At 37.5% G+C, this 25,284-nt stretch overlaps 1 protein-coding gene across 9 annotated transcripts in view; it reads left to right on the top strand.

Annotated features, from left to right (window-relative positions):
- FKBP5 (FKBP prolyl isomerase 5) overlaps nt 1-25,284 on the top strand; it is a 108,858-nt gene that overhangs the window by 45,930 nt on the left and 37,644 nt on the right. For 5 of the 9 annotated variants that reach the window (XM_038553838.1, XM_038553845.1, XM_038553842.1 and 2 more), the window contains 4 exons: nt 610-739; nt 4,973-5,117; nt 23,285-23,427; nt 24,378-24,492. In XM_038553838.1, the coding sequence (XP_038409766.1) occupies nt 635-739; nt 4,973-5,117; nt 23,285-23,427; nt 24,378-24,492 (508 nt within the window). In that variant the 5' untranslated portion in view covers nt 610-634. The remainder of the gene's footprint in view (nt 1-609; nt 740-4,972; nt 5,118-23,284; nt 23,428-24,377; nt 24,493-25,284) is intronic. The other 4 variants (XM_038553844.1, XM_038553837.1, XM_038553840.1 and 1 more) reach the window with 1 other exon arrangement.

The raw sequence follows: 25,284 nt of genomic DNA, 5'->3' as shown, positions 1-25,284 counted from the left end.
CATTAAAAGGGAAAAAAGGTTTATTTATTTTTGAGAGAGAAAGTGAGAGGGTGAGTGTGCACAAGTGGCAGGAGGGGCAGAGGGAAAGGATCTTCCAGCAGATTCCCCACTGAGCGTGGAGCCTGATGTGGGACTTGACCCCATGATCCATGAGATCACGACCTGAGCTGAAATCGAGTTGGATGCTTAACTACTGAGCTAGCCAAGTGCCCCTGTATATTGTCATCTTAAAAATCAGATCACTTGATAAGTTCTTAATTCTCTGTCAAAAATATGACTATAGGAAAAAGACATTTTCAGAGTTCTAAAGTACTGCTTCTCGGTGTGTAATAATGTTAAGGAATATAATCACTACCAAACCTGATTTGTACTGCTCTCTAGTTTGGGACCAGTGCTGGATGGGAAATTAAAGAGTTGGATGGTGTTTTATGTACATACCACATGACATCAATACATGCTCATGACAAGTGTTTTTGCTTTCATTTTCAGCATTTAACTTTATTGGCCCTATGTAAATCTTAGATCAGGGAAAGCCCATACATATGTAGGGGCACTTTCAGATGTTCATAGCAGTGCTATTTTTCTAAGTTAAAATATGTTTCTTCTCAGCAGGTTTTCTTGCTTATAAAAGACAATGACTACTGATGAAGGTGCCAAGAACAGTGGAGAAAACCCAGCAGCAGCTGTGGCTGAACGTGGAGAGGATATCACCTCAAAAAAAGATAGAGGAGTATTAAAGGTGAGGTTACAAGGATGAATGACATGCAGGGAAATTTGCTGTCTGGAAGGATAATTTATAAAAATCTTTCTTTTTTTCTTTTGGCTGGAAGGTGGAGGTCAATAATGTTTATTGAGGCTTACCTAAGTGCTAAACACTACAACCATTTTTCATTTCATCTTCATGACTTGAAGTTTGTTTTAATCCCAAATTATATTTTAAAAATGGAGGGATCCCTGGGTGGCTCAGTGGTTTAGCGCCTGCCTTTGGCCCAGGGCATGATCCTGGGGTCCTGGGATCGAGTCCCACATCAGGCTCCCTGCATGGATCCTGCTTCTCTCTCTGCCTGTGTCTCTGCCTTTCTCTCTCTCTCTTTGTGTCTCTCATGAATAAATAAATAAAAAATCTTTTAAAAAAATCCCAAATTATAGATGGTGAGACTGAGGCCCAGCCAGGTAAATGAATGGGGTCCAGATCCAAGTTATGTGTGACTCTAGAAGGCTCTGTCTCCCAGTTCTCAGAGCGTACACATGGGTTATTATTTTAACATAATATTTCAGTATATTAAAGCTAATTGGTGACAATTCAAAAGACTTAGAGGAAAAAGAAAAGGTAACTTGCTAAAGTTCAAAGGGATTTTTTTCACATGCAAATTGTTATTTGTGCAGTGAAGGTATTTTTTGAGATTTCATCAGAGAATATATCTTACCTTTGAATTAGCTTTCCTCATTAAAACACACTATATCTTTTTCACTCTATAATTAATCACATCTACATGTGTGTTTTTATTTGTGTCTCACAATGGTCTTGTGAGATAATCAGAGCACCTCTTGAACTTTCCATTTTATTTATGGAAGGTATATATTGGTATTCCAGGTAAGTAAATAAAGTGGAGCTGAGAGAGGTTAAATGAATTTAGTCATATTAGGTCATTATTTCTCCTACACTGTTGTTACTCATACAAGTTTGTATAGTTTTTTTTCTTGCTGAAAAGATTATCTTACACGTTCTAAATATCATCACTAAGCTGAATTTCAATATTTCCTTGTGTCAGCAGCAGCAGCAAATGGGAATTTTTTAGTTTGTCTAGTCTTGCTTATGTGAAAGCTTTCTTCCTGTGCCTGAGTCTTCTGAATATACGTTTTACTGTTAGCTTGCCACGTACATGCAAAGCCAAATTTTGGGGACTTTCAACTCTGGAAATAGGGGTTTTATGTCTTAGAGTTATATACCGCTGTCTTTTTCCATAGGGCTTCTTTTTTTTTTTTTTTTTTTTTTTTTTAAGATTTTATTTATTTATTCATGATAGTCACACAGAGAGAGAGAGAGAGAGGCAGAGACACAGGCAGAGGGCTAAGCAGGCTCCACGCAGGGAGCCCGACGTGGGATTCAATCCCGGGTCTCCAGGATCGCGCCCCGGGCCAAAGGCAGGCGCTAAACCGCTGCGCCACCCAGGGATCCCTCCATAGGGCTTCTTAACCTGTATGAATTACCTATCCTGAACTCCAGGATGCTTCTAGAGACAATAGATATCTGCAGGCTGTCCTCGGCATCTCCCTGCTCTGGTTAAGTCCTTCTCTTTCATCTTTTCCATGCACCCATACAGAGAACATAGTCCCCAATATGCCTCCAGCCCTGTATTATTCCAGGGAGTAAATCCGATAAGATTTTTAGGTTTGTAAGAAACATTTTGGGATCCTAAGCCTTTTAAATCCTATAATTTATCCCTGTCTAGCACCATGGGGCTTTTGGTTAAGATTAAATAGGTCTACTAATTATATGACCTAGGGCATTTTAGTTAACCTCTCTGTGGTGAGATTTCCTCATTTGTAGAATTGGAATAATACTACCCACCTCATATAGTTATTGAGATTATATAAAGCATTTAGCAGAGTGCCTCATCTGTAGTCATGTCTTTTATTACTATAAAAGTAATAAAATTACATTGTGGAGCTGAATCAAGACTAGATTGTATCCTTAAAGCATCTACTTAAAGTAACTCTTCATGTCTTCCCATTTTTCCCAGTCTAGAGCCCCTAACAACTAACCTTCTACTCTCTGTTTTTGTGAGGTCAGCTTTTTTAGATTCCACATATAAATGAGATCATACAGGATTTTCTGTCACTTAGCGTAATACTCTCAAGGTCCATTCATGTTGTCACGATGGCAAGATTTTATTCTTTTTTTATGGCTGGATTAACATTTCACTGTGTATATAATATACATACTACATTTTCTTCATCCATTCGTTTCTCTGTGGACACTTAGGTTATTTCCATAGCTTAGCTATTGTACATAATGTTGCAATGAACATAGGAGGTACATATGTCTTCGTGAGCTAGTGTTTTCGTTTTCCTCAGAGAAATACCCAGAAGTGGAATTGCTGGATTGTATGGTAGTCCTGTTTTTAATTTTTTGAGGAATGGTCACACTGTTTTCCACAGTGGCTTCACTAACTTACATTCCCACCAACAGTGCACGAGTATTCTCTTTTCTCCAAAACCTCACTAATACTTGTTATTTCTTGTCTTTTTAATCTTAGCCATTCTAACAGATGAGGTAGTATCTTGTGGGTTTGACTTGCATTTCTCGATTGTTTTCATTATTTCTTTTTCAGATATATCCCTGTTATGAGTGTGTAGAAAAACAGCTGATTTCTGTGTGTTGATTCTGTATCCTCCTGCTTTACTGAATTCATTAATGATTAGTTCTAACAGGTTTTTGGTGGAGCTGTGATAATGATTCTTTTCCTTTAAAGAATATCTGGACTTTTGAACTAGAAAATTGTAGAATATAAGCTTACAGTGTTTATGTGGTGATATGAGGGTGGGGCTGGGAGGATACATCTTAAGGAATTTAGGAGTGAATAACTGAATTCTTTATATAAAAATTCAGACTCTTCCCTAAAATGACGATTCTTGGACATTAGCTACCATCCTCTGTTATCTAATAAAAATGATTAATTTGGCATAGGTGATTGACAGAATAAATTATGCCACCACATGCTTGGATTTGATATTCTTTTCCCAGAACTGACCAACTGCATTAGTAGTCTGCTCTGCCAAGAACAAAATAAATATACTGGATTTTATGACAGCTAGCTATTTTTCAGCCTGGAGCTTTTTTGGCATTTGCTTTACTAGAAAACAAGCTATTCAGTATCATATCAAACTATACAGTGATACTGTTTTTTTCACAGTAAATATTCCTCACATAATAAAAAGTATAACCTGTTATACCAGGAAATTGAGCTTTTTGAAATTAAACCAAACTAGTGGAATCTAGTCAAAAGGTAAAGTTTTTAGCAAAGGGTGGAAGTAAATAAAATCTCACCTTTGTAAGTTTGCTTTCAACTCCTTTTTGAATGTTTTTTTTTTTAATTTTTTTTTTAATTTTTTATTTATTTACTATAGTCACACACAGATTGAGAGAGAGAGAGAGAGAGATAGGCAGAGACACAGGCAGAGAGAGAAGCAGGCTCCATGCACCGGGAGCCTGATGTGGGATTCGATCCCGGGTCTCCAGGATCGCGCCCTGAGCCAAAGGCAGGCGCCAAACCACTGCGCCACCCAGGGATCCCCCTTTTTGAATGTTTTTGAAAGTCTAATCTTTTTGGTCTAATTCAGTTTGTATATGAACTAGCTCTGTGTTTTGAGAGATTTTAGTGTCAAAGCATGAGTCAGGATCTCTTGGGTTATATTATTTTTAAATTTTTTTAATTAAAATTAAATTAAAATTAAAAAATTAAAATTTTTGTTAAAAAATTAAAAAAATTTTTAAAAAATTAAAAAATTAAATTAAATTTAAAAAATTTTTTGTTATTATTTTTTTTTAAGATTTTATTTATCCATTCATGAGAAACACTGAGACAGAGAGAGAGGCAGAGACACAGGCAGAGGGAGAAGCAGGCTCCATGCAGGGAGCCCCATGTGGGACTCGATCTCTGGTCTCCAGGTTCACACCCTGGGCTGAAGGTGGCGCTAAACTGCTGAGCCACCCAGGCTGCCCTCTGGGGTTATATTATTATGTTATTTTGAGGGAATAGTGTGATTGGCAGTAAAATTAAATATAGCATTAAAGATTGAGAGTAGCATAGGACGATTTTCTAACAGTGAGGGTTATTAAGAGAACTAGCGGGGAGGCCTTTAGGAAGGACAGGTAATTATTAGTAAATCTGTAGGTAAAGTGGAATGGATTGTGCATCTCTGATCAGAATAAAATCAGCTCCTTTTTCTTGATGTTTGTCTTTTCTAGATTGTCAAAAGAGTGGGGAATAGTGAGGAAACACCAATGATTGGAGACAAAGTTTATGTCCATTACAAAGGGAAATTGTCAAATGGAAAGAAGTTTGATTCCAGTCATGATCGAAATGAACCATTTGTCTTTAGTCTTGGCAAAGGTAAGAGGGTATTTTTGGAGTTGTGTTTTGCTTGGATTTATTGCCATTTATATTACATAGGAGCTAGTGGATCAGAGGAGCTGGTGGATTTTTAGGAGGTCCATAATGTCAAGACTGTTTTTATAATAAAACTAAGATGTTGTTTATCTGTTTACAGTGTTGGCAGTAAAGTCTACTGAAGGTGCACAAGCTGCAGTGGTAAAGGCTGCTGGTGCCCTGGTGCAATTCTAGGCGGTGGCACCAGCCTATGCTAGCAATCGTATATGCTTCGCTGCCTTTATGCACTGTGTAAATAAGGATCAGAAAGGAAGCCAGTTTCACTTGGTGTCCTCGACAAAGCATAAAAAATACTGATTTTATTAAATCCTGATCTTTGAGTTTCACATTGTTTTGCTGTTTTATGACAGATGGGGAAGCACACATGGAGCACTTTTGCATACCCGAGTGTACTGGTTATCTCACGAAGTACCTGTGCACTTAACTTGAGTGCATTTTTTTTATAATAATCATTTTTCTTTAAAAGGGCAAACTGTCGTTGTTTAGACTTGATTATATAGTATTTGGCAGATACTTTCTTAATAATGAATGAAATGGGGCAGCCCCGGTGGCTCAGCGGTTTAGTGCCGCCTTCAGCCCAGGGTGTGATCCTGGAGATGTGGGTTCGAGTCCCACATCGGGCTCCCTGCGTGGAGCCTACTTCTCCCTCTGCCTGTGTCTCTGCCTCTCTCTCTGTGTGTCTCTCATTAATTAATAAATAAATACAATTTTAAAAAAATGAATGAAGTGAGCCTGTCACTTCAAGGAAGACAACTGACAGTATGTCTTACCATTGAGTTTTCAAATAAAAATTACAGTTTTGGGAAATTTGTATCTGCCACTGGGAGCCTGACAACTTCCTCAAACTTAAAAGACTTCTGATGAGATCCGTGGATATCAACGAATGTGATTTTTAAAATATTATATGATGTCATTCATTTGGGGAATATAAATAATAGTGAAAGGGGATAGAAGGGAAGGGAGAAGAAATGGGTAGGAAATATCAGAAAGGGAGACAGAACGTAAAGACTCCTAACTCTGGGAAATGAACTAGGGGTGGTGGAAGGGGAAGAGGGTGGGGGGTGGGGGTGAATGGGTGACGGGCACTGAGGGGGGCACTTGACGGGATGAGCACTGGGTATTATTCTGTATGTTGGCAAATTGAACCAATAAAAAATAAATTTATTATAATAAATAAATAAATAAATAAAATATTATATGATGAAATGTGTTAACATTTGGAAGATCTGTCTAACTTAGTGAATCAATATTTTCCCAATACAAGCTGTTACAAAATCACTCTTGACTAAAAGATCCATTCATTGTGCAAGCTAGACCAGTGGATTTTAATGTAATATGATATGAAAAATTCATTGATATGCTTTCAGATTACACATTGCAGCTTGTGCACTTGTCCAACTTTGATGCCATATGAGATGATTATAATCATAATTATCTGAAAAGGCTGTTAAAGTACTCCCATCTTTTCCAACTATCTATTTTTGTGGGTTTGGATTTTTTCTTAGAGTTAAACCAAATTTGTAACAGATGAATGCAAAAGTAGGTATGAGAACCTGGTTGTCTTTTATTAAGTTAGACACATTTTACACTTGTAAATTTATAAAATGCTGTTCTCACTAATAAATTTTTAAAAATTATACTTTTCATAAAAAGTTGTGTTAACATATAATGAGGTTATTACTATTTTTCAGTGAATTGGTAAATAACTTTAATTTTTAATGTGGTAAATATCAGTAAATAGACAAAAGCTCCTTGGGGTCCTCAGTTTTTAAGATGTAAAGGAGGTCTTGAGGAAAAAAGATTGGAAAACCACTATTTTCAAGTCTTTTTTTTTTTTTTTAAAGATTTTACTTATTTACTCATGAGAGACACAGAAAGAGAGAGAGAGAGAGGGGCAGAGACACAGGCAGAGGGAGAAGCAGGCTCCATGCAGGGAGCCCGACGTGGGGCTCGATCTTGGGACTCCAGGATCACGCCCTGGGCCAAAGGCAGGCTAAACTGCTGAGCCACCCAGGCTGCCCTATTTTCAAGTCTTAAATGTGATTTAAACTAATTAATTAGAAAAAAATACTGATTTATTTTCAAATGCTTTTAAATAGCTTTAGTTAATTTAGCGTTTTGTTTGTTTGTTTGTTTGTTTGTTTTTAAAGTCTTGTAAGGACAATAATAGCCTATACATCAAATGGAACTTTGTGGGCCATATGGCTTATTGAAAGGTAGTGGCTGAATTACCAATCTTTTTTTAATTCTTATCTGTTACAGATATAACAGATTTCTAGTTTATTCCCAGATTAAGTGTGGGAGAAAAGGAGTAATCCCCCTGTCTACCACCGTGGCTCAGTATTGACTATCATCCCCCCCCCCCCTTTTTTTTTCTCATTTTACCATCTTAGATGAATTGTTAGTTAAGCATGGATCTGGGAAAGGAAATAGCAAGTGAGGAACTGTGGAATTAAGCTCTTTTCTGCCTCTCTTCTGTGCTGCCTTCCCTGGTACTCTCAGGCATATGTCTGGGTGACTTCTGCTTCCTGTCCAGCTGTACTCTTTGCAAGCTCTGGTACTTGGCTCTGCCACTGTTCCCTTCTCCTTTGGGCCTTTAGTGAATCAGTGGTTCCTGTGAGATTAATCTTTGTGTCTCAATACAATACAAATCAAAATCAAATACAGATTCTTTCTTAATAAAGCAGATGATGGCTGACAGTTAAATTAGAATTTGTCTCTTTTTTGTTGATTTAGGGATGTGAACCTTCAGGGCCAACAGCATGAGTGTGGCATCAGTATTTACTTTAGATGACCTCAGAGTAAATGGCCTCATCAGAAATCTTAGACATCTTTGTTCCCACTGCCCCGCCCCCCAAACCCTTACTCTACCCTTTGAATTTCTGTCTTGAAGAAGTTGATGGATTTAAAATAAGATGCCTTCTTTCAGCAGCTGTCTTTGTAAGAAGAGTTAAGAATTGTTAAGAAAAAAAAATTGCTGAGAACTTACACTCCCATTTTCTCTACCCTATGATGAATGAGTCTTTTCTGTTTCCTAGGATTTTGATCAAAATGAAGAAAAGTAATATAAGTGATTTTATATTGAGCTCTCTTGATCTCTTGTATTGCACCTCTACCAAGGGAATAAATAGAAATATTTCAGTGGAAAGTCACACTAATTTGGGGATTCTGTTGTGACTTTTGTATTTAAAATAGAGTTGTGACAGTTTATCTGTAGAAAATTGCCATAAAAATACACATACCATATATATGTACATCCATATACATTTGAGCTTTACCTGAGTTGTGTGTATATGTGTCTTTCTTTCTGTACCATCTTTTAAACTCTGTGCCCTACCTCCATTGTTTGTAAAATCATGATAATGATAGTATATACTTTTGTATATTGAAGAGTAAATAAGATATTGCACGCCATTGCTTAGCACATAGTAAGCACTCACATGTTTATTACGTTGTTATAGCATTAGAATTATTGACTGGCTTTCTAGTGGAATGGCAAAAACTGTTCTATAGCAGTTTGGGTCCTAACTCTGCTTACTATTCCTGTATACAGACTTTTTGAAATAATGCTTTACCATCATTTTTAGCCTCAGGAAATCTGGAAAGACAAAAACTGAATAAGACAACTGATTATTACCACTTCAGAATATGTTACACAAATTAGAATGAAGAGATGATGGTTTCTTTTCTTGAGTTTTCTTTCTCTCTCTCTCTCTCTTTTTTTTTTTTTTTTTTTTTTTTAGTTTTCTTAACTAAATACTACATGTTCTGGGACGCCTGGGTAGCTCAGCAGCAGTTGGGTGGCTGCCTTCGGCTCAGGTTGTGATCCTGGAATCCGGGATCGAGTCCCGCATTGGGCTCCTGCGAGGAACCTGCTCCTCCCTCTGCCTGTGTCTTTGCCTCTCTCTCTTTCTCTCTCTCTCTCTCTCTCTCTCGAATAAATAGATAAATCTTTAAAAACAAAATAATAAATAAATAAATCTTACATGTTCTGAATTCCTAGAACTGTGTTCATAATTCATTTTAAAAGAAGTCAAAATAAGGACTCAGGATTCTCCAATATACTTCCATAGTAGAAGTTCTGGTTTTTCCCCCTCCCCGCCTCCCTCCAACAAATATATTATCAATAAAATTGGGAAGGGATAGATTTGGTGGATGAAAGAATTCTTTCTTTCAGTTCTTCAAAGTAAATCCAAGCACACCAAGGCTTTGCTCCTCCCCTAACTACCCTTATCAAGGTCTGATGATTTCTTATAGAGGGCTACTTCAATGAAGTTGGTTTGGGTGTTCTTGGTATGTGACAAACATGATTGGGAATTATGAAGATAAAAATCCTATCTGTTATATTCTTTCCCCAGATTTGAGAAGCGAAACAAAGAAACCCATCATTTTGGATTCTCCACATACCTACACTCTTACTACTGAGATTAAGCAATAATGAAGTAAAACAAAACAAAACTATAATGAAGTAATATCAGCAATCTGCCTATAACATTAATATAATCTTCTGTGCTGCATTATGCTAATGAGCATATTAGAGTAAGAGGAAAAAAATATATGTTGGAAGACTAATAGCTAATACTTTTTAAGTGCTTGTAATGCCAGACTAAGGGCCTTATGTGCATTACCTCATTAAATCCTCACACCAAGCCTATTTAAAAAAAAATTTTTTATTGCAGTCCAATTTGCCAACATTTAACATAACACCCAGTGCTCATCCCGCCAAGTGCCCCCCCTCAGTGCCCATCACCCAGTCACCCCAACCCCCACCCACCTCCCTTTCCACTACCCCTTGTTCGTTTCCCAGAGTTAGGTGTGTCTCATGTTTTGTCACCCTCACTGATATTTTCACTCATTTTCTCTCCTTTCCCTTTATTCCCTTTCACTAATTTTTATATTCTCCAAATGAATGAGACCATATAATGTTTGTCCTTTTCCGATTGACTTATTTCACTCAGCAAAATACCTTCCAGTTCCATCCACATCGAAGCAAATGGTGGGTATTTGTCATTTCAAATGGCTGAGTAATATTCCATTGTGTACATAGACCACATCTTCTTTTTCCATTCATCTTTCAGTAGACATCGAGGCTCCTTCCACAGTTTGGCTATTGTGGACATTGCTGCTATAAACATCGGGGTGCAGGTGTCCCAGCGTGTCACTGCATCTGTACCTTTGGGGTAAATCCCCAGCAGTGTAATTGCTGGGTTGTAGGGCAGATCTATTTGGAACTCTTTGAGGAACCTCCACACAGTTTTCCAGAGTGGCTGCACCAGTTCACATTCCCACCAACAGTGCAAGAGGGTTCCCCTTTCTCCACATCCTCTCCAACATTTGTTGTTTCTCGTCTTGTTAATTTTCACCATTCTCACTAGTGTGAGGTGGTATCTCATTGTGGTTTTGATTTGTATTTCCCTGATGGCCAGTGATGCGGAGCATTTTCTCATGTGCTTGTTGGCCATGTCTATGTCTTCCTCTGTGAAATTTCTGTTCATGTCTTTTGTCCATTTCATGATTGGATTGTTTGTTTCTTTGCTGTTGAGTTTAATAAGTTCTTTATAGATCTTGGATACTAGCCCTTTATCTGATATGTCATTTGCAAATATCTTCTCCCATTCTGTAGGTTGTCTTTTAGTTTTGTTGACTGTTTCTTTTGCTGTGCAGAAGCTTCTTATCTTGATGAAGTCCCAGTAATTCATTTTTGCTTTTGTTTCTCTTGCCTTCATGGATGTATCTTGCAAGAAGTTGCTGTGGCCAAGTTCAAAAAGGGTGTTGCCTGTGTTCTCCTCTAGGATTTTGATGGAATCTTGTCTCACATTTAGATCTTTCATCCATTTTGAGTTTATCTTTATGTGTGGTGTAAGAGAATGGTCTAGTTTCATTCTTCTGCATGTGGATGTCCAACTTTCCCAGCACCATTTATTGTCACACCAAGCCTATTATTATTTTTTGGATTCTTTTTTTTTTTTTTTTTAAAGATTTTTTATTTATTTATTCATGATAGTCACAGAGAGAGAGAGAGAGGCAGAGACACAGGCAGAGGGAGAAGCAGGCTCCATGCACCGGGAGCCCGATGTGGGATTCGATCCAGGGTCTCCAGGATCGCGCCCTGGGCCAAAGGCAGGCGCCAAACCGCTGCGCCACCCAGGGATCCCTATTTTTTGGATTCTTTATACAATCTATTTAGTATCTGTTAGGTGACAGTCATATTAACATTTGTTCTAAGAATTTTTGAGTTTTTTAAAATTGAGGTGGCATTTGCCTGTAGTAAGATTTACCCCTCTAAGAAAGGTAAAGCTTGGTGAATTTGGTAATATTTCTGTAACTACTACCAGCCATCAATATGGACCAATTTCCTCACCCTGAAAAGTTTTCTCATGTTCTTTTGCAGTCTCTGTCCTTCCTGGACCTTGGGGCCCATGCAGTCACCAGTCTGGTTTCTGTTATTATAGTTTGCCTTATCCAGAATTTCATATGAATGGAATCATATGTCATTTTTGGTATTTACCTCTTTCACTTACATAATGATTTTGAGATTCATGAATGTTGAATTGCCAAGTAGTATTCCACAGTATAGAAATAGCACAATTTGTTCATACATTCAGAAATTCGACATTGGAGTTTGGGGCTATTATGAAACAATGTTTTTATGAGCATTCACATTCATGTCTTTGTGCGGGTATATGTTTTCATGTGTTTTGAGTAAATGCCTGAGAACGGACTTGCTGGACATAGTAAGTGTATGTTTATAAGACATTGCCATACCATTTTGCATTTGCACCAGCAGTACATGAGAGTTTAAGTTTTTCATACCCTTGCCAGTCCTTAGTATGGTCAGTCCTTTTAACTTTAGCCATTCTAATGGGCATGAAATGGTATCTCATTTTGGTCGTTTGTATTTCCCTGTTAACTAGTGATATTGAGGGTATCTTTTCCTGCACTTAGTGGGCATTTATATATTTTCTTTTGTGAAGTATCTGTTATTTTTTATTATTTTATTTTATTTTATTTATTTTTTTTTTTACTTAAAAATTTTTATTTATTTATGATAGTCACACAGAGAGAGAGACAGAGACAGAGACATAGGCAGAGGGAGAAGCAGGCTCCATGCACCGGGAGCCCGATGTGGGATTCGATCCCGGGTCTCCAGGATCGTGCCCTGGGCCAAAGGCAGGCACTATACCACTGCGCCACCCAGGGATCCCTATTTTTTATTATTTAAAAAAAATCAGTTAGTTATGCTCAACACAACAAGCACTTTATCAGATTTTCCAACTATGTTCTCACAGTGTTTGGCTTGCCTTTTCATTTTAATTGGTCTTTAAAGGAACACAAGTTTTTAATTTTGATGAAATCCACTTTGCTAATTTTTTTTTTTTTATGGTTTAGGTACCTACCATAATTAACCATTTTTATTTTCATTTGGTTCTGTTTTTTTGTTTACATATGAGGAAACTATGATACAGGGAGATAAAGTAATTAGCCCAAAGTTATACAATAAAGTGGTAGGGCCAGGATTCAAACTCAAGCAATCTCTTCGGAGTTATATTAGATCTTAAGGCTTAAAACTAGCTCAAATCAGGTACAAAAATAAAGTAGGTTCTGGTCCAGCAGAATTCACTGAGTGCCTGCTGTACAACAGATACTTTTCTTACAAGAATGATAGAGTTAATAGGTTTATCAAAAGCAAAATATTTGGGATCCCTGGGTGGCACAGCGGTTTGGCGCTTGCCTTTGGCCCAGGGCACGATCCTGGAGACCCGGGATCGAGTCCCACGTCGGGCTCCCAGTGCATGGAGCCTGCTCCTCCCTCTGCCTGTGTCTGTGCCTCTCTCTCTCTCTCTCTCTGTATGACTATCATAAATAAATTTAAAAAAATTAAAAAAAATATTTGCTGTTATATGCTTGATATTACAGGTTGGATTCCTATTTTGAAAAGTTTATTTTTATTTATTTATATATTTTTAAAGATTTTATTTATTTATGAGAGAGAGAGGCAGAGACATAGGCAGAGGGAGAAGCAGGTTCCATGCAGAGAGCCCGATGTGGGACTCCATCCCGGGACCAAGGGATCACGCCCAGAGCCAAAGGCAGATGCTTAACTGCTGAGCCACCAAGGCATCCTTTCTTAGTAATTAGAGAAATGGCAAAAATGAATATAACAGAAGACATATGAACACTTTAAAAGAATCTTAAGATGTAAATAGTTCAATTCATAATCAGATACTTTTGGTAGGGAGTAGAGATGATTATCAGAGCCCTTTTATAAGACCTTTTAAAACAAATAATTCATAAGAGGGAAAAATAGGAAAAACTAATTTGCTTTATCTAATATGAAAAAAGGAAGACATTCTCAATATTATATTTAATGATATGGAATTTTTTTTAAATAGAAAATATTAGCAAAATACACATAGAGTTAGAATACCAAGCAGAAATTGCTACTAAGTCCTGGAAATCTTCAATGAAGATAAAGCAGGAATGAATCAGATGGGTTTTTAATTATCTGAAACTTGCTAGTGACTAGCCTTATATTTAAGTGTTTATCAGCTTTTATGTTTTGAAAGAAAACCCTTTTACAATGAAAACATTTTATCTTTTTTGTCCTTCTTTTCTATTCCCATATGAAAAAGTGTTTTTCTGTATAATGCCATATATCTTCCATCCTATAATATTTTAAGTATGCTCATATTTCAAATGCATACCTTTAAATGTTTTATGGACCAATCAGTAGAGAAAGGACAGTCTTCTCAATGAATGATGTTTGGGGAAGCTGGATATTCACAAAAGAGTGAAGTTGTACCCTTTACACCATATATACAAATGATCCATATATTAAAATATGGATCAAAGACCTAAACACAAGACCTAAAACTATATTTTTTTAGAAGAAAACTTAGAGGAAAAGCTTCATGAAATTGTATTTGGCAATGATTTTTTGGATGTGACACCAAAAGCAATAGCAACAAAAGTAAAAAATACATAAATTGGACATCAAAATTTAAAACTGCTTCAAAGGATACAATAACAGAGTGAAAAGGCAACCTACAGAATGAAAGATTGTTTGTAAATCCTATTTCTGACAAAGAGTTAATATCCAGAATTCATATTGAACTCTTATAATTCAACAACAGGGAAAAACCCCAAATAAACATTTTAAAATGGGCAATGAACCTAGACATTTCTCCAAAGATCTATAAATGGCTTACTAGCATATGAAAAGATGCTTAACTTCACCATTCATTAGGGAAATGTAAATAAAAACTGCAGTGGGAGGGATACCTGGGTGGCTCAGTGGTTGAGTGTCTGCCTTTGGCTCAGGGCATGATCCTGGGGTCCTGGGATCGAGTCCTGCATCACATTCCCCGCAGGTAGCCTGCTTCTCCCTCTGCCTGTGTCTCTGCCTCTCTCTCTGTGTCTCTCATGAATAAATAAATAAAATCTTAAAAAAAAAAATGAAGTGAGAGAGCACCTCACACCCATCAGGATAGCTGCTGTCAAAAAAAGGTAAGAAAAGGGGATCCCTGGGTGGCTCTGTAGTTTAGTGCCTGCCATTGGCTCAGGGCGTGCCAATGATCCTGGAGTCCTGGGATCAAGTCCTGCATCGGACTCCCTGCATGGAGCCTGCTTCTGTCTCTGCCGGTGTCTCTGCTCCCACCCCCCTCTCTGTGTCTCTCATGAATAAATAAATAAAATCTTTTTCTAAAAAAGTAAGAAAATAACAAGTGTTGGCAAGGTTATGGAGAAATTGAAATCCTTGTGCACTGTTGGTAGAAATGTAAAATGGTACAGCCATGATGGGAAATAGTATAACAGTTCCTCAAAAAATTAAACATAGGGTTACCCTATGACTCAGCAATTTTACTTCTGGATATGTTCCCAAAAGAAGTGAGAGCAGTGTTTCAAAAAGATAGGTATATGCTCAGGTTTGTTATCAGCATTATTCATTATAGCCAAAAGCTGGAAGCCACCCAAGTGTTTATCTCTAGCTGAATGGATAAATTGTCATACACTTGTTCACAGAGGAATATTATTCAGCCTTAAAAAAAAAAAAAAAAAAAAAAGAGGGCACTGTGACACATGTGACATCACTAATGAAATTTGAGGATACACTAAGAAAAGCCAGTCATGGAAAGACAAACACTATAGGGGGTACCTTGCTGGCTCAGTGGGTAGAGTGTGTGACTCTTGATCTCAGGGTTGTGAGTTCGAGCCCCACATTGGGTGTAGAATATCTGGTGGAAAAAAGACAAATACTATATGATTCCTCTTATATCTAGATGAATCTAGAGTAATCAAATTCACAGAAATAGTAGAATGAAAATCTTGCCAGGGACTTGGGGCAGGAGGAAATGGGAAGTTGTTCAATGGGTAGAGTTTTAATGTTGCAAGATGAAAAAGTTGTAGAGACTGGTTGTACAACAATGTGAATATACTTAACAGTACTGATCTGTACACTTAAAAATGGTCATGATGGTAAATTTTATATGTATTTTACCACAATTTTTAAAAATTTAAAATGTTCTAAAGTGGTCACTATAGTTTGAAAGTATTCCATGATTAAATTAAAATTATATTTTATTAAAATGTGTTACATGATTTAAAATTCTTTCCCTTTATTTTTATAAATCTATTTATTTAAATTCCAGTATTATTATCATGCAGTATTAGTGTCAGGTATGCAATATAGTGATTCAGCAATTCCATACATTCAGTGCTCCTTGTGATAAGTGTACTCTTAATCCCCTTCACCTATTTTACCCCATACCCCCATCCACCTCCCTCCTAGAACTACCAGGTCTCTATATTCAAGAGTCTGGGGGGTTTTTTATTGTATTTTCCCTTTGTTCACTTATTTTATTTCTTAAATTCCACATATAAGTGAAATCATACGGTGTCTTTTTTCTTATTTAGAGAGGGGGAGGGGTGGGGCAGAGAGAGAGAATCTTAAGCAGGCTCCACACCCACTGCAGAACCCAACATGGGGCTCGATCCCATAACTGTGAGATCATGACCTGAGCCAAAATCAAGAATCAGACACTTAACCAACTGAGCCACCCAGGTGCCCTGCTGACAGACTTTTTTCACTTAGCATTGCATCTTCTAGATCCTCCATATTGTTGCAAATGGCAAGAATTCATTCTTTTTTATGATTAACATTCCATTGTGTGTATGCGTATATATCCATCTTTATCTACATCTTTATCCATTCATCTATCGATGGACACTGGTTGCTTTCATTAAAATGTGTTGATACATTTTTTAATAGACCTTATTTTTAGAGTACTCTTAGGTGCACAGTAAAATTGAACAGAAGGTATAGATTTCCCATATACTCCCCATCCTCACACTTGCATAGCCTTCCCTCGCCCCTTTACAACACACCCTATCAGAGTGATACACTTGTTAAAATTGATGAACCTACATTGAACCTATAAAATTTTTAAATGAGTTTTTAAAAAATATTTTATTTATTTATTTGACAGAGCACAAGTAAAGGGAGCGGCAGGCAGAGGCAGAGAGAGAGGGAGAAACAGGCTCCCCACTGACCAGGGAGCCTGATGCAGGTCTCCATCCCAGGACCCTGGGATCATGACCTGAGCCAAAGGCAGATGCTTAATTAACTGAGCCACCTAGGTGCCCCAATTTTATGGTTTTTTGTTTGATTGTTTGTTTGTTTGTTTGTTTTAGAGAGGGAGTGGGCAGGGAGGGGCAGAGAGGGAGAGAGAATCCCAAGCAGGCTCCACATCCAGTCCAAAGCCTGATGATGCCTGACACGGGGCTCAGTCTCACAACTTTGAGATTGTGACCTGAGCTGAAATCAAGAGTCACATACTTACTGAGCCACCCACGTGACCCAAAATTTTATATTTTAAAATGTATTCTTTGATTACACTTTGCAGAAGGAAGAAAATAGTACAGTTCGTTGCCTTTATACTGGGCTTTTTGTATACTTTTAAACTTTTCCAATTGCCTATAGTCAGATATATATAGAAAGCATTTGAGCCTAGGAATAACTACATTAGGGATCCCTGGGTGGCGCAGCGGTTTGGCGCCTGCCTTTGGCCCAGGGCGTGATCCTGGAGACCCAGGATCGAATCCCACATCAGGCTCCCGGTGCATGGAGCCTGCTTCTCCCTCTGCCTATGTCTCTGCCTCTCTCTCTCTCTCTCTCTCTGTGACTATCGTAAATAAATAAAAAATTAAAAAAAAAAGGAATAACTACATTATACATTTGTTTAAATATATTTTTTTCATTTCAGATATTGTTACAAATGAAATAGGACTCTGAAATTGATAAATTGTTTTTGAGCTAATATAACTGAAGTCCAGATCAAGTGTAAGGATAAATTCTATATTCTTGGTGTATATAATTATGATCCTAAAGATCAAAAGATCCTAAAGATTACGAATCTTAAAAATGTTTATACTTCGACCCTATAATTTTCCTTCTAGGAATTGCACCTAAGGAAGTATGGTAGAAGCTTGCTTAACCAATTCCAGACTGATGATGCTCTTCATTCTGTTTGCAAATATGTTGAGTGATACTGGTGGTTTCCTGTTCTGTGGTGTGGTGCTACACTCTGCTTCAGCCAGTTTAAGTGGGCCTTGTCAATGCCCTCCAGCCACAGAACACAGCTGTCATTGAACAAGTTGGGTTTATTACTCACTGTAGGGAGGGAAAATGAACATAGGAATTGTGGGGTATTTCACTAAGAGTGTCCAAAAGGATTTATTACAGGATTTGGGCTTGTATTAGGTGATTTGGGGAAGGGTTTAGGGAAGAGGGTCTTTGCTCTGGATGGGATATTGTTAGGATGTGAGCTGATTCTTTGGGTATCTTAGTAAATATTACCTAAGAGGAAGGCTGAATAGATAAGAGACTAAAGTTACACCTGCTGGAGAAGCAGCAGTCACTCCTGTCAGCCAGGAGAGGGGGATGTTTGGTATTTTGTAGGTTGCACAATGACCTTATTTTTTGTTCAGACAAAATTTTGAAGTGTTTTTGTTTTGTCTCACTTTTTCATGGTCTCACAATGACCTTGGCTGATGTTGATGTTTTGTGAGATTGTTTATGTCCAATGGGAGAATAGCATGCCCTACCTTTCCCCAGGCCTGCTTCAGACATCATAAAGGCCTAGCTGTCAGTGTCAAGTAGTTTCCAAATGTTAGGGGCTGCTTTTTTCTTCCTCAGACTTTAAGAATCAGCTGAAACGTGTTCATGTCCACTGTACTTTTTTGTAATTCTAGAATTTAATTAGATTGTACATAAAACACTTAATGTAGAAACAAAGAGGAATTATTTCTATGAAAACTTGAACATTTTCAGAAAGACATTACTAAGGTGAATTGCTAAAAACATTTTTAAATTGCTCTTTAAAAAAAATTGCTCTTAAATTAGGAGTGGGTAAAAGACGAAAACAAGTAAGCCATTCAGAACACATTTTTACCAGAAGCATTCTTTGTGCTGATTGCTTTACAAATATCTTCTGATTTCCAGTCCACTTTAAAGAAACCCACATTGTAGATTGAAATGATACATCATAAGTATGATGTATACAGTAAGGTTGGTGTGGAACTCTTTATCACCAGAGCCACACTCACAGACAAGGAGTTGGCCTTGTGACAAAGATTAGTGAATTAATATACTTTGATATGTTTTAAGGTATAAAAATATTTGAGGTATGTATATGTTCGTTTTTGATTCCTCACTTGAAGCAACATTTTAAATTAACCCAGCCACTATAGTTCTGATTGTCAGGTAAGAGGCTTTTACTGTGGAGGGAAAAAAAATACATGAAGATTTAGGTGCAAAATTGTTTTTTGTTTTTTTGTTTTTTTTTTTAGGTGCAAAATTATTCATCAAAACTTTATAATAGGGTAGCCCGGGTGGCTCAGCGGTTTAGCGCCACCTTCAGCCCAGGTCGTGATCTTAGAGACCAGGGATCGAGTCCCATGTCAGGTTCCCTGCATGGAGCCTGCTTCTCCCTCTGCCTGTGTCTCTGCCTCTCTCTCTCTCTCTCTCTCTCTGTCTATCATGAATAAGTAAATAAAATTAAAAAAAAAACTTTATAATAGTAAAATAAAAGAAAGAACCTAAGTGTTTATTAATGAAGTGATGAAATTATAATCAAAAGATGAAACAGTATATAATTATTAAAGGTCATTTTTCAGATACTGTCTTTTAACAAGAAAAATGCTCATACAGTGTGAAATGTAAAGAGCAGATCACAAAACCAAATGTGGCCAGAATTTTAAGAATGTGGAATTAAAAATATTAAATGCAAACAAAGTGTACATGTATAATTTGGAAGGAAATGAACCAGGAAATTAACAGTTTATGCCTGATGTTGGGATAGCCAAGGTTTTAAATTTTATTCTCTGTGCTTTTCTATACTTTCCAGGCATTCTATGATGAGTATATATTTAGTATTTTTTGTTTTGTATTTTTTTTGATCGGGGGAAGTTCTTTTTTTTTCTTTTTAAAAATATTTTACTTAAATTCCAGTTAGTTAACATACAGTATAATACTAGTTTCAACTATACAATTTAGTGATTCAACACTTCCGTACAACACCTGGTACTCATCACATCAAAGGAGAAATACTTTTTAAGAGTCCCTGGGTTGGCAATTTTAGAATTAAATGCCTTTGTTCATACCACTCTGGCTCTTTGCTCAGTGTGTTTCATTCGGTATTGGGAGCTCAATGAAAAAGAAGCTTTATGTTCTCAAATGAGAAAAAAAAGCAAAGGCACAGGCATGATCTTTTTTAGGTTGAGGGTCCTGTGGATTTAATTGACAGGCTAATGTTTCTGACCCCTAAGGCCTAGTGTAGATCTTATCTGTGAATCAAGCTTTTTCTGATTGCTCCAACCCCCACCCAAAAGCAAAAGCAAAAGCCCCCTTTTTTATACTCTGTGTTAGTGTTTACCATGCTTTGCTTAAAACAAAAACAGTGCATGTATCTTTCTCTTCCACTAGCCATACTACATTGCATGATCCTTGGAAGGAAGAAGGGGATGGCCACCTTTGTATTCTTAATAGCTAGATCTTTGTTCCTCAGTAATTGACTATCTTTTTTTTTTAGCATGATTTATTTATTAATATTTAACATGATTTATTTTTTCAGAGAGCATTTTGGAGAGAGAATATTTGTATTTTTTTAAGATTTTATTTATTTATTCATAGAGACACACAGAGAGAGAGAGAGAGAGAGAAAGAGAGAGGCAGAGACACAGGCAGAGGGAGAAGCAGGCTCCATGCAGAGAGCCTGACGTGGGACTCCATCCAGGGTCTCCAGGATCACACCCTGGGCTGCAGGCGGCGCTAAACCGCTGCGCCACCGGGGCTGCCCTTGACTAACTATCTTGAACAAATGTACAGTAGTAACCCCCACAACATGAAGATGTCTTGAAGGAGTATATCTTAAAATTTCAGAGTCGGTAGTTTAAAAAAAAAAAAAAAAAAAGGTTCTCAAGGGCCCAGTCTAAAACCTAGCAATCTTTGGAAAGAATAAGTGACAGGAAAGCCAACCTGTCAACAACAGATTTAACATTTTGCCTGATGATTCTGGACTGTTTTCACAGTAGACCCATGTGTAAGCATATAAATTGATGTAGCCATTTTTTTTTTTTTTTTAGCCATTTTTTTTTTTTTTTTTTATTTATGATAGTCACAGAGAGAGAGAGAGAGAGGCAGAGACACAGGCAGAGGGAGAAGCAGGCTCCATGCACCGGGAGCCCGACGTGGGATTCGATCCCGGGTCTCCAGGATCGCGCCCTGGGCCAAAGGCAGGCGCCAAACCGCTGCGCCACTCAGGGATCCCGATGTAGCCATTTTTGAAGGGCAATTGGACAATATATCTATCAAACCGAAAATACACATCACCCTTGCATTTCTAGAAATTTACCTTCCAAATATACTAGAACAAAGGAGACAATCATATATGAACAAATATCCTTATTTAGAATACCATTGTTAATATGTTTCTCAAAAGGAGAGAGACTGGGATATTATGCCACCATGTAGGATGAGGTAGATCTGTTTGTATTTACGATGATAATGATGGCTCTATACCCAATACGAGGCTTGAACTCAACCCCAAGATGAAGAGTCACATGCTCTACCGACTGAGCCAACCATGCACCCCCAATTATGATGGCTGTTCTTTATTAACCCAGGCACCATGCTATGCATTTGACATTTTATCTAATAATTCTTATAACAGCTATATGGCAGGCACTATTATTATCCACATCTTGCAGATAAGAAACTGAGGCACAGAGGTTAAATAATTTGTACATCATGTGTAAGGGTTTGTTATTTTAATCCAGGTAGTCTAAGCTTAAAACAGGGTGCACTTTTAACTTCTAAAATGCATATTCTTGGGATCCCTGGGTGGCGCAGCGGGTTAGTGCCTGCCTTTGGCCCAGGGCACGATCCTGGACACGGATCGAATCCCACATCGGACTCTCGGTGCATGGAGCCTGCTTCTCCCTCTGCCTATATCTCTGCCTCTCTCTCTCTCTCTCTCTCTCTCTCTCTCTGTGACTATCATAAATAAATAAAAAAAATAAAATGCATATTCTCCTTTCTACTGATGGAGAAAGATCAAGATCTATATTATTGAGGGGTGGAGAACAGGGAGAAGGGACAGAGAAAGAATTCTAAGCAGGCCCTGTGCCCACTGTGGTGGAGCCCAACCCTGAGATCATGACCTAACCTGAAACCAAGAGTTGACCGCCCAACTGACTGAACCACACAGGTGCCCCAAGATATATATAAAATGAAAAGCGGGATCCCTGGGTGGCACAGTGGTTTGGCGCCTGCCTTTGGCCCAGGGCCTGATCCTGGAGACCCGGGATCAAATCCCACGTCGGGCTCTGGGTACATGGAGCCTGCTTCTCCCTCTGCCTGTGGCTCTGCCTCTCTCTCTCTCTCTCTCTCTGTGTGACTATCATAAATAAATAAAAATTTTAAAAAAATTTACTAAAAAAAATAATAAAAAAAATAAAATGAAAAGCTGAGTTGAATGTATAGTATGCCGTCATTTGTGTCTTAAATTTTTTATAAAAAGTGACAGCATACGCCAGAAGGATATAAAAGAACAAGAGTGGTTTCTTACAAGGAGGGAATGGATGCCCTTTCACTTTATGTCTTTCTCTCTTGTGTGTGCTTTAATAATAGGCATATATAACTTTCAGATTTTTAACTAAAATAAGTATCTGATCTTTTGAAAAATTGTAATACTTAATGAAGACAAGCTGTAGTCCTAAGTCGCAGATGCTTAAATGCATCCCTACTTACCTACTTAGGTATAGAGTTCCCCTTACTCTCTAATATCCTACTACCCGTTATCAGTTCAGGATAACAGCTTTCTTCAAAATTCATTTCCATTGAGATTCATTGTTTACCTGAATCAGACCTTACGTTTTTTATTGACATAGTACCTCATTTTTGTATTTTATCCCTTTAAGTCACCTACATTTTTATTGTTTCCCAAAGGATTTGAGACTGCTTATTATAAGATATAATTTCAACTATATAGGATAATATACTTCTACAGTTGTGGAGCAAAGTCAACTTTTGGTTTCCTGGAAGTAGGAAAAAAAAAATTCTGAGTTCAGTAGTTCTTGTGATTTGACAAAAGGACACATGACTGTTTTGCTTAAAAAAAAAAAAATGCTTTTTTCTTTTATTAAATTTTGAGAAGATATCGTTCATGGGGCCTTTTATGCAATTTATACCTTTCCAGTTGTTTGTTATTTTTGTCTACCCAACTAAATTATAAGCATCCTTAGGACAAATTCCATTTTATTCCATACTATTTTTGTTCTATCTATACCTAGAAAAATGCCCTGATTATTATAGTGGAAAAATTTTTTAAGTTGATAACAACTTTCATCCTTCTCAATAGGGAATCTTCTCTGATCACCCTCAAAAATCACAGTTTATTTCTTGGTAGCTTTTACAAGGTTCTTCTGTAGCTCCTACTTCCTGAGTGTGTAATGTAAAGAGAATAGGAAATTTGTTTGAACTTGTGTTTTATGACAGTTAAGTATTTTTAAATATGGCCTACAGCTTTCAACCACCTTTTTCTTTCTCTTAGGCCAGGTTATCAAGGCATGGGACATTGGGGTGGCCACCATGAAAAAAGGAGAGATCTGCCATTTACTGTGCAAACCAGAATATGCATATGGCTCTGCTGGCAGTCTCCCTAAAATTCCCTCGAATGCAACTCTCTTTTTTGAGGTAAGTATGTGTGTGATGTTGCCTTTTTAGCATCTGTTCTACTATAGTGCTGGCTCTGAAGCAACAGGCAGTGGAACAAGGAGCTAAGCTTGCTATTGAGGATCAGATCCGACTTATTTATTTTGGAGCTTGGCTTCTTGAATTGTTTCCCACAAACCCAAGGGGTGTGTGCCAATGCTTTCTTAGAAACGTGTTTCTGGCACAGAAAAGTTATATCCAAATAAACAAAAGACACCAGGCTTGAGAAATAAAGGTTCTGGTCAGTGGTGTGAGTATAACATACCCAAAATTGACCAGAAAACAGGTTGGAAATGTGGGAGGTAAGTGTTGAAATGTACTGAAACCACATTGTAAGATATTTTCATGTTATACAGGCTTACTGTTTGTCACAGATCTCACTTCTTCATTAGAAGCTGTAGGTGGTGATAATGTTATTCATCCTGTATTGAATTATATATATATTTGTCAAGATCTGACTTAAAAAATGAAGGGAGGAAATGCCTGAAACATCATAATTAGGTAAAAAAAAACACCTTTAGTTGTCCATAAGCCTGATTCATAGGATTTATTTTTACATTTAAAAAGGGAATTCCATGAATCTGGGCTGGAAAGGTGGTGGCCTTTAGAGTCCGACAAAATAGTTCTGGGCCAGCACCTTGGAGCTCTGGCTTTTTGCCCACAAGGCAGCCCTCCTAGTGTTTCCTGTCTGTCTTTGCACTGCAGTCCCACAGGATGCAGTCCTAGACATTATCATTACATGAAGGCTCTTTCCAGGTATTGAAAGTGCAGTGTTCTTTTTTTCCTACTTTTCCAATAACTGAGATACATAGATAAATATAAAAGAGTTTTATTTTGTAAAATGAAAGGAGAATTGGTTGCCCTTGTTTTTAAGTATGTTAAATTGGCTCTGTTTGGTTTTTTCTCAGCCAAATCCTTTTTTTCCTTTCTAGATTGAGCTCCTTGATTTCAAAGGAGAAGATTTATTTGAAGATGGAGGCATTATCCGAAGAATCAAACAGAAAGGAGAAGGATATTCAAACCCAAATGAAGGAGCAACAGTAGAAAGTAAGTATCGCTGTGACAGTGAACTGGTCCTTAAAAATTGGGTTCCATTTATAGGGAGAAAAGGGAGGTTTCTTTCTAAAAATCTATTTATAGCAATAAACAATTGAATATAGCCCGAGAATAGTTTTAAATTCAACATTTATTTAATACTGACTTTATTTGGTAAATATTTATCTAGCATGCCCATGCCAGGTACTGTGCGAGCTTCTGCAGACCCAGAAGGTGAGGAAAAGGTAATCTTATCCATCAAGTCCCAAGTCTATTATGGACTCCTTGGTGTGCCAGCAACTATATTAGCTGCCTTACATATTTATTCATTTATTTCTTAAAATAACCTTACGAGATAAAATTTATTATCTCCAGATGAGGAAAATGAGTTCAGGAAAGTTATATAAATTGCACAGAGTACAGAGTTCTAAACAGAGCAGTTAGATTATAATGCCATTCAGAGCTCTCAAACCCATCTCACTGGCTTTCCTCAAGGTCAAAAAGTTTATTTTAGTTAGATCATAATTGATAATAGTGTTCATTCTATTCTGTGTAGGAAATCTGGGTTCAGGTTGCTTTGCCATTTACTGGATGACTTAAAGCTATTCTGTGTTTTTATTTGCTGTGTTGGGAATAAGGAGATACTGTCGAGGACTGGGATACCCAGTCACTCTTTGTTCCTCCCAGAGCCTGTTCTGTATACCATTATGTACATCACTTGCCACTTTATGCTGTAATCAGTGTTTACCCATTTCCCCAGTATGCACCTTGAGGACCAGAATCTTTCTTCATCTTTTTGTTTCC

The sequence above is a fragment of the Canis lupus genome, chromosome 12, assembly GCF_011100685.1.
Source record: "Canis lupus familiaris isolate Mischka breed German Shepherd chromosome 12, alternate assembly UU_Cfam_GSD_1.0, whole genome shotgun sequence".
NCBI classification, from domain to species: domain Eukaryota; kingdom Metazoa; phylum Chordata; class Mammalia; order Carnivora; family Canidae; genus Canis; species Canis lupus.
Note: the sequence above shows the minus strand (reverse complement) of the source record. Positions and strands in the feature narration are given on the sequence as shown.